The 12918-nt window shown below is 48.3% G+C and overlaps 1 protein-coding gene across 1 annotated transcript in view; it reads right to left on the bottom strand.

The window, feature by feature from the left end:
• The window catches only part of MYO7A (myosin VIIA), a 189692-nt gene that overhangs the window by 84744 nt on the left and 92030 nt on the right, over positions 1-12918 (bottom strand). The window contains exons 9-16 of the mRNA XM_084620894.1: positions 9351-9493; positions 9131-9244; positions 7834-7987; positions 5783-5859; positions 4819-4938; positions 3185-3327; positions 2662-2872; positions 1805-1940 (exon numbers count right to left, since the gene is read on the bottom strand). Of these exons, the coding sequence (XP_084477020.1) occupies positions 1805-1940; positions 2662-2872; positions 3185-3327; positions 4819-4938; positions 5783-5859; positions 7834-7987; positions 9131-9244; positions 9351-9493 (1098 nt within the window). The remainder of the gene's footprint in view (positions 1-1804; positions 1941-2661; positions 2873-3184; positions 3328-4818; positions 4939-5782; positions 5860-7833; positions 7988-9130; positions 9245-9350; positions 9494-12918) is intronic.

The raw sequence follows: 12918 nt of genomic DNA, 5'->3' as shown, positions 1-12918 counted from the left end.
GAGAGAAGGAGGGCAGAAGGAGGCTTCCGCTAGAGGGTCCCTGGGTTGGGACCCAGAGTAGCGAGTTGGCCTGGGTCCCCCCCTTACACTGCACCTGGCCACAGGGGAGTGGGGCCAAGACAGACTGCAATCTGCTCCTGAAGTAAGGGCTAGACTTTGGGGTTGTGGTTGGCCACTGAGGCAGGTGCAAGCCGAAAGACTTGCCGGAAGGGGGTGAGACTGGAACAGTGGACAGAGCTGGAGGGCAGTGTCCCGAAGAGGATGCCACCGAGCGGGGAGCAACCCGGGTTTCAAGGCAGCAGAGCAGACAACGGGCGAGCCACCACGCGCCAAGGGTGCTCCGCAGCTGACAGGAGCTAATTCCCGGGGCAACCAGAGGGAGGCGCCAGCAGTGTTGAGTCCTGACCCCATCACACAGCCCAAAGTGGTCAGTGAAGAAACACACTTACAGCTGTATATGCTAGTGCTGCTCAGTCCGTACACCCACTGTACAAATGGGCTTACTCTGAAACGTTTTAGCAAAAACATTGGAACTCCTGGCCATCAAACCCGACCTCAGGTATGGTCAGAAGGAAGAAGTGACTTTTAAGGATTTTAGTTCTTTAAAAAAAATACTTTAAATTTTTGTTTTTTTGGAAAGCAACTGAAGCCTCCTGTGACTCCCATCAGCCCCCTGCGCTTTCTTTTCCCCATGCCTGGTAAGGGAAAAGGTGCTGAACCAGAAGGTGGCTGGGCTCTGTTTGTGAGTGGGAGCCGAATGACGGCGGGGAGCTGGAGAGAAGCCCCAGGAGCTGTGCACAGAGGAGTGGGTAGAACAGGTTGTGAGGGCCACACATCAGAGCTGGGTGCAGGTCTGAGTGGGACTTATGGGAAAGCAGCAACAGCTGGACAGAGAGTCAGCACAGTGGGGCCCCCAGTGAGAGACATTAACTGAGCCTGGCCTGGAAACCTGTGAGCTCCTGTTTGCTGGAATAGAGACTGGGCAGGAGAGGGGACCCCAGGCACTATGCCTGCAGAGCCCTGACCTGCAAGTGGATTGCCCCAGGGACCCACACATTTACTGCTGTTTCTGACCTTGAACTGTGATTGTTTTAGCCTCTGTACCTAAGGAATCTACAGTCTTCCCCTTTCCTGCCAGCCCTATCAATATACCCTTTCCCTTAGCCACGTCGGGGTGGTTACTGGGACCCACCAGGGCTGGCGCCTACATGGCCCTAGCTGCTGAAGCACTTACAGTGATTGCCTCTGAGTTGTGATACATCAGGCATGCTGCTGGCACCCAGCGGGTTTGGTGTAAGGGGTAGTCACACTACGTACACTCCAATTTATTTTTATTTATTTGTATTGCAGTAGGGCCTACAAGTGGGATCAGGTCACCCTTGTGCTAGGCAGTAGACAGACACCTACAGACCCGGCCCTGCAAAAAAGCCTGGAAGGAGAGGAGGGAAAAAAAATGATCATTCTCACTGCAGCGTTTAGATGTTTAACTTTTGGCAATAAGGGGTAGAAATGCTAGCCAAAGTTCTTTTCTTCTAATCCCAGAAGGTGGCCAAAATCGGTCTTTGCCTGGCATTTTAGACACAGACCCACACACAAAGAAAGGAAATAACGGGAAACAAACCGGGCAGGAATGACAGCACAAATCATTAATATTTCCAGGATACTCCCCTCTCAGTGCCTCTGGCTCCCTTGTCATAACAAACAGCATCCACAGAGCTGAGGGTTTTACAATGGAAACCCGCCCTGTCCCTCTCCCCCACCCTAACCAAGCAGCTCCCTAAAGCCGGCCCACAACAACAGATACCTTTGGTTTCATAGTAGACAACACCAGCAAAGTGGTTAATGCCAAACTGGGTTTCATGGTTATTCTTCGGCGGGATGTAGTTGGTGTTTAGCTTGTGCTGGGAATTCAGCTTATGCAGCATTGTGGCATCTGTACCCTGCATAAGTAAGAAAAAGGCCAATTCTTGTCCCATTAAAATAGTTCTCAAATAATCATTGTGTTTCTTTTTCATTAGGGCAGTGGGATAAGAGTTTGTTTCAACGAGAGAAACACGGGGAGAAAACGTGAGGAGAGTAATTTAAAATAAAAACAATCTGACCACACCATTCCCTAACAAGGCTGTTGTACGTACACCCTCACCACCATAAATATGAGTTTGTTTGCAACAGTAACAAAGGGTGAAAGAAAACTTGAGATGCCAGTAAAGGCAACAAATATGGAACCTAAACTCCTCTGTGCCTGATCCGCAGATAATAAAAGTCTTTTACAGCCCCACCTAGATAGGGTCAGCTCTTTCTCTGAAGCTGTGCTTTTAGCTCTGGTTCGGTCTCTGGTGTGTCAACCAAGAAGGCAGCTGTCACAAATGCACTTGGTAGATATATGATATAGTGCTATATACAGGATGGCTTCCCCACTTTTTATTAAAGTTGCAGTCATGCAATCAGGGAAGAGAAACAATACCATGTGACTCAAGTGACCAATCGCACAGTGGTAATACTGAACACACAGATGACACCATATCAGCCCATTGGCTAAAACTGGTTCGCATGAAACTTGTGTCGTAATTTTGAAACCGTAAAACTCAAAGTCAGTTTAACAACACACAGAGAGGTGAAACTGATGGAGTGGCTAGGATGAATGGTTGGCCCCAAACATACCTTGGGGAACTTACTCTCCTCATCAATGAGTGATATGATATTCATGGGTTTGATGGCGATCATGTCCAAGGCATCCTGGTTGTCGGTGAACTCTATGTGCTGCCAGTTAATGTTCTCCAGGTTGTACTCCTCCTGCTCCAGCTTGAAGACATGGCGCACGAAGAACTGCTGGAGGTTCTCATTTGCAAAGTTGATGCAGAGCTGCTCGAAACTGGGGAGATGAGGTTGACAAAACCAGATTAGATTCAGTGTATCCCCCTGATTTCCACGTAGCTGTTCATCCCTTCACTTCATATGCTCTACGGGATACTCACAAGCACTTTAGGCCACTCAGTGAGGTTGACACTGGCTGAGTATTAACTCAAAAGGAAGAGCACCAGCTGCTGAGACCCTAGCACCATACACGTCACCTTTGGAGGTCTCCTATCCAGCCTACCCCTGCTTAGCCTGTGAGATCTGGTGAGAGTACACACTAAGGTGGGTCCTAGATGCAGGCTCTGCAATGGCGTCTCAGGATTTGTACCTGTTCACAGTGAAGTTCTCAAAGCCGAAGATATCGAGAAGACCAATGGACCTCCTGACACTCTGTAGTTCGTGGGAGGGAGGCCTGTAAATGGCAGCATTGATCTTCTCCACAATCCACACGAAAAGCCGCCCGTAGATTCCCTGAATCATCAAAGAGATGGAGCTCGGTGACACATGGCTGTTGTTCACCCTGTTGGCCTGCAACCTGTGGTGACATCCCCTCTCCAGTACAAGCCCCACAAACTAGACTTTCCCCCAAAGGACACATTCCACCGCAAGGTGATTGCTTCAGAGTGGCAGTCATTAACACAGAACTGGTGGCTTAAAGCTTCAGTTGCCCAGCTTGCAGCCCAGGAACATGCAGCTTGCAAGTTTATATTAAAGACAGCCCAGCGCAAAATCCCAGATCTGAATACACCCAGACTTCGGTGGCCTTGGCTCTGGGTGCAAACTATGTGCTACAGGTCCATCTCTAGTTTGCATTGCAGGATGCAATTTCTATTTAAGATCAGGGGTTGAAATATCCATTTATCACAGGCTGCCCACACCTCTAAACAATCCTCCTGGACTTCTATCTACCGCATGCAGATCAGTAGAGATGCTACATTGCTATGTAAATAAAGGAAGTCCTGCCTCAGTAAGACCCTGCTTCCTTAAATGGCACAGCAGCAGCCAGCCAGAGTTAACGGGCACTGCCTCAGTATTCCTGGGACTGCAGGCATCACCTTGTGTCACATAATCCAAGGTAGTACTGCACAGAGATGGGCCTGATCTAAAACCTCAGATTCAAATCCCCACAAACCTGGAGGAAGTGGAGACAGATCTGAACTTTGCAGGGTGGGGGCATCCTCACTGCACGCCAGTCAGGCAGTCCAAGGACCTGACCTGCTGTACCTGAGCCCGGAGCTCGGGGGTAGGGTAGGTCCGCACTTGCCATCGAGGATCAGGGCACTGTTTGTGTGGTACACCCTATGTTGTGAAGCAAACGCCATGCCTCCTTCACACCATAACACAAGCCTTCATTGCCCTGAATCCCCACAGCGCTGTGTCCTTTCCGATGCTACACAGACCTACTCACAGCGTACTATTTCTATGCTGTCTGTCTTTCTTTACCTCACTGTTGCAGATAAGCCCGAAGCATAACGTGCAGCTCTGAGGGCGACTGGAGCCTCTCTGTTTTACACCAGCTAAGGATCTGACCGTGGGTTTGGGTCTGTTGCACTTCCTTGAAGTTCAGAAGAGCTCAGACTCACGGTGCCGGTTCAACCAATTACAGAGACAGACCCCAAGAGCTAAATTTGGATGCTGTCGGAGTCCAGATGGGCTCAGGTCTGGATTTGAAACCTCATGAAGCCAGGGGTTCTGGCATAGGCCCACCTCAGCTCATGACACAGCTCTCTATGTGCTCCCCATAATTGGCACTAACACAGAGTCATAGATGGCCAGGCCAGACTGGACCACTAGGTCTAATCTGACCTCCTGCATAACATAGGCCAGAGAAGTCCACCTAGCAACTGATGCCCCGCTTGAGATCAATGACTTCCTAGTGATGGAGAATCTAAATCTGTTTGAAAACGGGCGGGTGCACGTTTTAAAAAGAAAACGCCAGAATGAGCGCACACGGGGTGTTACCTTGACAAAAGCGTCCCTCACATCCAGCGCCTGCTCCATGCTGAGCGGGGTGGAGACAGTCTCTCCTCTTGTGATTAGTGTGCGGCTAGTAAGGCAGTTCATCACATCCTGAGGGTCCACCTGAGCATGGTACAACAACACGTACAGCTGATTGATTCAGAACACAAACAGCTCTTTGGAATGATGCGGTCTACTGGCCTGGTCGCAGGGCTGGGAGCGAAGAACTCCTGAGCTCCAATCTCAGCTCAGACACTGACTCCCTCCACAGTCAGTCCCTTGGGTGACTCACTCAGCCTTTCTGCCTTGGTTTACCCAGCCGCAGCCGGGAGCTAACATTTATGCCACAGAGGTTTTTGCAGGGATGGATTAGTTCATGTTTGTAAAGCCCTTTTAACCTGTGAAGTGCTACTGCACATCAGTGCAAGGTGTAACTGGAATGTGATGAGAGTACCTAGAACAACAAAACCACTTTTCCTGGGGTTTATAGGCCTGATCCTGCAAATACTTATACACCTGAGTAACTTTACAGTACCCTGTATTCTCAATCTTGCCAGGGGCATGCCCAACCCTGGATGTAAATGAGAGCGACCTCAGGGCTGCTCTAACCTATACATCGCTCTCTAGGGGCCAGGAGCCCAATGGTCGGAGCTACAAAAGGTGTGGGCCATTCCAGTAAGTATATGTCACCAGGGGAACCTCCTTATGCCTGGGGTTTTCCCCAGGGAGAGTTTCAATCAGTGTGCACCCACTTTAGGCTGTCAGACTAGGGTAAAGCAGCTGGATCACAAACGGCAATTGGGCTCTCTACATTCTTCATGAGCAGAGACTGCTTCTACCTCTGTTAGCAAAGCACCCTACACAATGGGTCCTGATTAGATCAGGGTCTCTGGGCACTATCATAATATAAGGAATAAGCAATCCCAGGAAGAAACAAACAAGATAATATGACAGAAGAGCAACTGACCTCCAGTAACGAAGCTGCAGTGATTAACGACGCAGAGCGAACAACCTCGCAAGCATCCAGGTTATCGTACATCCGTGCTGCATGGGGAAAGTCACAGAGAAGACATGGGCAGAAGCTGCCTGTGTGGTCAGTCCCTTTTCATCTAGGTTACGGAGCGCTCCCTGCCAGGGTGCTGCATCTGACCACTTCTGACTGCCACTCACCGTACACCCACACTCAGTCTCAAAGAATGGATTAGATCAGAAGCTTGTAATCTATGGCTCAGCTGGGGACAGTGAGGAGCTGCACCATCCCTGGGGGTGAGGAGGCCAAACTCCTCTCGTAGCTCCCGATGCAGGTCCTTGCTGCTACACCCCTTCACCCTTCCTGGGGTGAGGCTCATTCCTGAGCGTCAATGGTCCCGTTCCATGGCACCGTGCAGAGGGAGGCAAGGCCGTGATCCTGCCTCCTCCCCACTGCTCAGAAGAGTAGGGAGGGGTTTCAGAAGTGCCTGACCTTTAAGAAAGTGGCACAGGGTAGGGGAAAGGCACCACCCCCATCACACACACATGCTAGCCGGGCACAACAGGGCCTTTAAAATGGAGAGGAAAGATGGTCTGATAGCAGCACATTAGCCTTGGGCTTAGTTAAAATCCCTGCTCTGACACAGGCTTCCTATTGGCCCTTGGGCAAGTCACTTAGGCCCCGATTTTAAAGGCATTTAGGTGTGGTGGCGGCGCTCAGTCTCTCAATGCCTAACTGATTTAGGAGCCGCAATCTCATTGTAAAAGTGATTTGGGCACTTAGGTGAGTAAATCCCATTGACTGTCAGCAGGGTTGTTTCTCCTAAGTTCCTAAGTCACTTCTGAAAATAAGACTGTAAGTCACTTCTGAAAATAAGACTGAGGTGCTTTTGGAAAGTGTTACCCTTAGGCTCTCTGTGCCTCAGATCTCCAGGTGGCAAATGGGATAACAGCACAGCCCTTCACAGGGGGGTTGTGAGGATCAATACATCAGGCCGGGGTGTCAAACGTACGACCCGTGGGCTGGATCCAGCCAGATGAACAGATTCATCCGGCCCGCCGACTCTCCATGGATCTGTGGGCTTGTCTACGCAACCCCAGAGTCCTCACAACAGGGGTGTGATTGCAGCGTGCTTCACTCTAACTGCCCCGTGTAGACCCTGCTAGTGTGCATTGATATAATCCTGTTTCAAACAGGACACTAAGGAACATTTAGTGCGCACCAGCAGGTTCCACCTGGGGAAGTTAGAGCACAACACACTGGTGCAATCTACAAATTACATGCCCATAGTCCTGACTCTGGCGTGGCAATCCAGCAGGACCTCATGTACAGGTGTAGAACCACATGGTTGCATTTAAGAGGTGCTGGAGGGGCATACAATAAATGAAAGTAATTGCCAACATGGTTTATATTAATCTATTTCTATTTGAATCACTTCTGCTGAATGTGGCCCATGCCAAATGGTAGGGTATCGGATCAGGCCAGCCATATGGAATGAGTTTGATACCGCTGATTAGAGATTGTAAGGTGGTGAGATACCATTGTATTAAGGACCACAGACGTTTGTGGGGTAGGTAGATAGATAGATTCTGCTCCAGGCTGATTTTCAGAGGTGCTGAACACTTGCTGCTACCACTGACATCAAGCACAATTTTGGGGGCTCAGTATGTATGAAATTCAAGGTACAAATTCAATTCCAGCTGCAAGCTCTTTGGGCAGAGACTCTGTCTTTAGGCAGTGTGGCTAGTGGGCAGGGCACTAGACTGGGAGTGAGGAGATCTGGGTTCTCTTCCTGACTCTGACACTGACCTGCTAGGTGACCTTGGGCAAGTCACTTCCCCGCCCTGTGCCTCAGTTTCCCTATCTGTAAAACAGGGATAATGCTACTGACCTCCTTTGTAATGCACTTTGAGAGCAACAGATGAAAAGTACTAGACAAGAGCTAGGTATTTTGATTATCTCACCGGCTTTGGCACCTGGACGATGTATCAGCATCCGAGATAGTTCGGCATTTAAAATAAGTAAATATGCAATTATTTTCCACTTACCTTCATACCGCAAATTCCCCATATGCAATATGGCTGCCAGAAGCTTTGAGATCTCCCAGTTCTCCGTGTCAGTGAACATCAGGACTTTCATTGCAGAGCGAATGTTTGCATACTCCTTACTATCGTCTCTGCCATCACAGGTAGTGCAGTTACCCTGGGAAGGAAGGGCAGTGACACAGTGTATGCAGTGCATGCAGGAAGCAGCGTATGTGCAATAAGAGCACAGATACAGAAATCTGTAGCCATATTGTATATTGGGCCCTCGCATTCTCCCCACTAAAGTCAATTGAAAAAAATCTCATATTATGAGATAAATCCTCAGTTATCACTCAGCTAAGTTTCTGCTGAAGTCCATGGACCTTTTCTAAGCAATGAATGAGTGAAAACTGACTATGGACCTCTGGATTTGGCCCTACTGTAAGTATTCTACAAAAGTACGGTCCAAACAGACCTGCAACCTACAGTGACAACACTGCCATCCATCTGTCCCAGTGTCTGGCTGAGATCAGCATATGGATGAGAAAGGGCTGACCGACATTAAACCCTAGCAAGATAGCGACAGAAGAAAACACGTCACAGGTCCCCTTTGATCTGGGACACATGGCCAAAGATGGTCAAGACAGACTGCAGTACAGGAGTCCTCCCCTTCTGGACTCCTCACTGATACTGGGTTGCAAGGATCACCTTCCACCATCTCCAACTGTCCTACCCATGCTGATGATAACTTGATTACACATGCCTTTGCCACCTCCCACTTGGGTTATGGCAGTGAGATCTACTTGGGCTTGAAAGCACCAGCCCTGGGAAATAGCCAGCTAGTGCAGACTGCAGCAGCATGCCTCCTCAGAACACAGATCACGGCACGCTCATCAGCCCTGGTCTCCACTCGTTCCACTGCCTTCTGCTAGAACATCACGTCACATTTAAGGTCTCGGCCCTCGTTTCCAAATACACTTTAAATGGTCTGGGCCGAGCATACCTAAAAGCAGCACCTCAACTGTCCCACTCCTCAGGAACAATGGAAGTAGAGAAGCCCCTACATGCAAGAGACAGGACTTCTTCAGCTGCTACTCTAAGGCTGTGGGGCTCACTCCTGCAGGAGCAGAGCTACCATAGACCTCTAGGCTGGGTCTCAAGTTTGCAACAAACCTCAAAGTTACCATGTGGGTCCGACACGGTTTCAGATTAGGGAACATTTCTCGCAGCTCTGGTTGTAACTCCCTTATATACAAAGGTAAGCAGGACACGTCACAAGGCCTAAGCTGTTCTCCCCAAGATCTTGCTCTGCTGTTCTTACCATAGCGAGGTAGTTATAATCAGTGGCTTTCCCAAGGCCCAGCTTCTTTTTCTGTTCTGTTGTCATTCCTTTCAGCATACAGTAAAATACATGGTAATTCCGCTCATCCTGGGCCTGGAGCAGAAGAGGAGGGAATCAGTTCCGCTAGGAGGATGAGCCTGCCGATAGCCAAACAAAGGAAAGACCAATACACACCCCTGCCTTTTCTCAGCAGCCTCACCTGTCTGCAGACTCGAGATTTCTCCAGCAGGTACTGCTCAATCTTTGCCCCTTCGATGGCTCCCCGCTTGTTGAAATGGATGTCGATGTATTTACCAAATCGACTGGAGTTGTCATTACGAATCGTCTTCGCATTTCCAAAAGCTGTGAATAAGCAACACAATATGGCAGAGGTGAGATCTGTACCCAGACTCAGGAAGGAATCTGTCTTGTCTAGGGCAACAGAAACAAGACACAAAATGGAGCACGGATGGCTCAGGGGATTGGTACCAGGTTGCAGAGCCTTTCACCTGTAGGTCATAAGTCCCAATCCAACCCAGGGCAGAAAAAATGGGGATGTTTATGGGGAGCATAGGAGACAGTGTGAAGAAAGAGACATTTGTCAGCTCAAGGAGAAGGGGGTTATCTGAGCTAAGTGATGGGTGAGAGATGATTTTGGCAGTAGCATTTTGGATAGACTTTAGTGGGGTGATGTCAAAAGGGGGAGACTGCAGGTGGTGAGGTGGAGGACGATAAGTACACGAGAATGCGATTTGGCCTGTGGGACAGAAAGGAATGGTGGGTCATCCAGGGAAATATGGAGGTGCTACACCAACCACCAGAGGAAGCCCATGTTCAACAAACAATACAAATCAGCACGATAGAGATTAATTAATTCAGATATTAATTTAAGGAATATAGGCCTCAAACCAAGTGCATCCTCCAGATCACAGCAAGATCTATATACATAGAAACCCGAATGGAAAATCACACTGACCTTAATGTCTGTTTTATTTCTACAACCATGAAAGAAAGGCTTTTTCTGAAATTTTGGCTACAGCTATCCCCATAAAAAGAGCACCTATTAAAATAATTTGTCATATGTCACATTAGAGCGGGAGGTTAGTGCAGAGCTCTAACAAGGGTAACTCCACAGGAGTTCCATCAAGTTCAGTCCTGTGCTGACCAGTACAATAATGCTCTTTTTCTAACAGCTTCAAGCCTCTCCTGTAACTGTAACTTCAGAAAGATAGGTTTCAGAGGAGCAGCCGTGTTAGTCTGTATCCGCAAAAAGAAAAGGAGGACTTGTGGCACCTTAGAGACTAACCAATTTATTTGAGCATAAGCTTTCGTGGGCTACAGTTTACTTCATTGGATGCATTCAGTGGAAAATACAGTGGGGAGATTTATATACACAAAGAACATGAAACAATGGGTGTTACCACACTGTAACAAGAGTGATCAGGTAAGGTGAGCTATTATCAACAGGAGAGCGGGGAGAAAAAACCCTTTTGTAGTGATAATCAAGGTGGGCCATTTCCAGCAGTTGACAAGAACATCTGAGGAACAGTGTGGGGGGAAAATAAACATGGGGAAATAGTTTTACCCTCTGATCCCACTGAGGGCTACCAAAAGAAACTACACCATTTGCTCAAGAAACTCCCTGAAAAAGCACAAGAACAAATCCACACAGACACACCCCTGGAACCCCGACCAGGAGTATGCTATCTGCTACCCAAGATCCATAAACCTGGAAATCCTGGATGCCCCATCATCTCAGGCATTGGCACCCTGACAGCAGGATTGTCTGGTTATGTAGACTCTCTCCTCAGGCCCTACGCTACCAGCACTCCCAGCTATCTTCAAGACACCACTGACTTCCTGAGGAAACTACAATCCATCGGTGATCTTCCTGAAAACACCATCCTGGCCACTATGGATGTAGAAGCCCTCTACACCAACATTCCACACAAAGATGGACTACAAGCCGTCAGGAACAGTATCCCCGATAATGTCACGGCAAACCTGGTGGCTGAACTTTGTGACTTTGTCCTCACCCATAACTATTTCACATTTGGGGACAATGTATACCTTCAAATCAGCGCACTGCCATGGGTACCCACATGGCCCCACAGTATGCCAACATTTTTATGGCTGACTTAGAACAACGCTTCCTCAGCTCTCGTCCCCTAATGCCCCTACTCTACTTGCGCTACATTGATGACATCTTCGTCATCTGGACCCATGTAAAAGAAGCCCTTGAGGAATTCTACCATGATTTCAACAATTTCCATCCCACCATCAACCTCAGCCTGGACCAGTCCACACAAGAGATCCACGTCCTGGACACTACGGTGCTAATAAGCTATGGTCACATAAACACCACCCTATACCGGAAACCTACTGACCGCTATGCTGACCTACGTGCCTCCAGTTTTCATCCAGACCACACCACACGATCCATTGTCTACAGCCAAGCTCTACGATACAACCGCATTTGCTCCAACCCCTCAGACAGAGACAAACGCCTACAAGATCTCTATCAAGCATTCTTACAATGACAATACCCACCTGCTGAAGTGAAGAAACAGATTGACAGAGCCAGAAGTGTACCCAGAAGTTACCTACTACAGGACAGGCCCAACAAAGAAAATAACAGAACGCCACTAGCCATCACCTTCAGCCCCCAACTAAAACCTCTCCAACGCATCATCAAGGATCTACAACCTATCCTGAAGGACCACGCATCACTCTCACAGATCTTGGGAGACAGGCCAGTCCTTGCTTACAGGCAGCCCCCCAACCTGAAGCAAATACTCACCAGCAACCACACACCACACAACAGAACCACTAACCCAGGAACCTATCCTTGCAACAAAGCCCGTTGCCAACTGTGTCCACATATCTATTCAGGGGACACCATCCTAGGGCCTAATCACATCAGCCACACTATCAGAGGCTCGTTCACCTGCGCATCTACCAATGTGATATATGCCATCATGTGCCAGCAATGCCCCTCTGCCATGTACATTGGCCAAACTGGACAGTCTCTACGTAAAAGAATAAATGGACACAAATCAGACGTCAAGAATTATAACATTGAAAAACCACTCGGAGAACACTTCAATCTCTTTGGTCACTCAATTACAGACCTAAAAGTGGCAATTCTTCAACAAAAAAACAGACTCCAACGAGAGACTGCTGAATTGGAATTAATTTGCAAACTGGATACAATTAATTATGCTCAAATAAATTTGTTAGTCTCTAAGGTGCCACAAATACTCCTTTTCTTTTTTCAGAAAGATAATTAGTTTAACCCACAAATTAAAGGCCCAAAGCTGAATCTCCTAGACAGACAAAACTCCCCTCTAAGTCTTATTACTTCATTCGATCAAGTCTGTTCCGACTGAAATAAGCTGTTGATCTTGTTATGTGCCTGTCCACCAGGGTGTCTATCACAGCTGGCATGGCACATGGCAGCATTTTAGAACCTCAGTAACACTGGGCCAGATTCTGGCACCCTTGCTCTGGTTTAGTAACACAAACTCCTATTGACTCCTTTTGAAGTAAAGCACTATTGAGTAAGGACGTCGGACTCTTGCCCAATGTTTTCAATGATGCTGGGCCAGACCCTGCCACCCTTACTCTTGCAGAGTATCAGAGTGGTAGCCGTGTTAGGCTGCATCAGCAAGAACAACAAGAAGTCCTTGTGGCACGTTAGAGACTAACAAATTTATTTGGTCATAAGCTTTTGTGGGCTAAAACCCACTTCATCAGATGCTTGGAGTGGAAAATACAGTAGAGAGGTA

This window comes from Lepidochelys olivacea (genome assembly GCF_965140295.1).
Source record: "Lepidochelys olivacea isolate rLepOli2 genome assembly, chromosome: 1".
NCBI classification, from domain to species: Eukaryota; Metazoa; Chordata; order Testudines; family Cheloniidae; genus Lepidochelys; species Lepidochelys olivacea.
The sequence above is the reverse complement of the archived record's forward strand: the minus strand, read 5'-3'. Positions and strand labels throughout refer to the sequence as shown.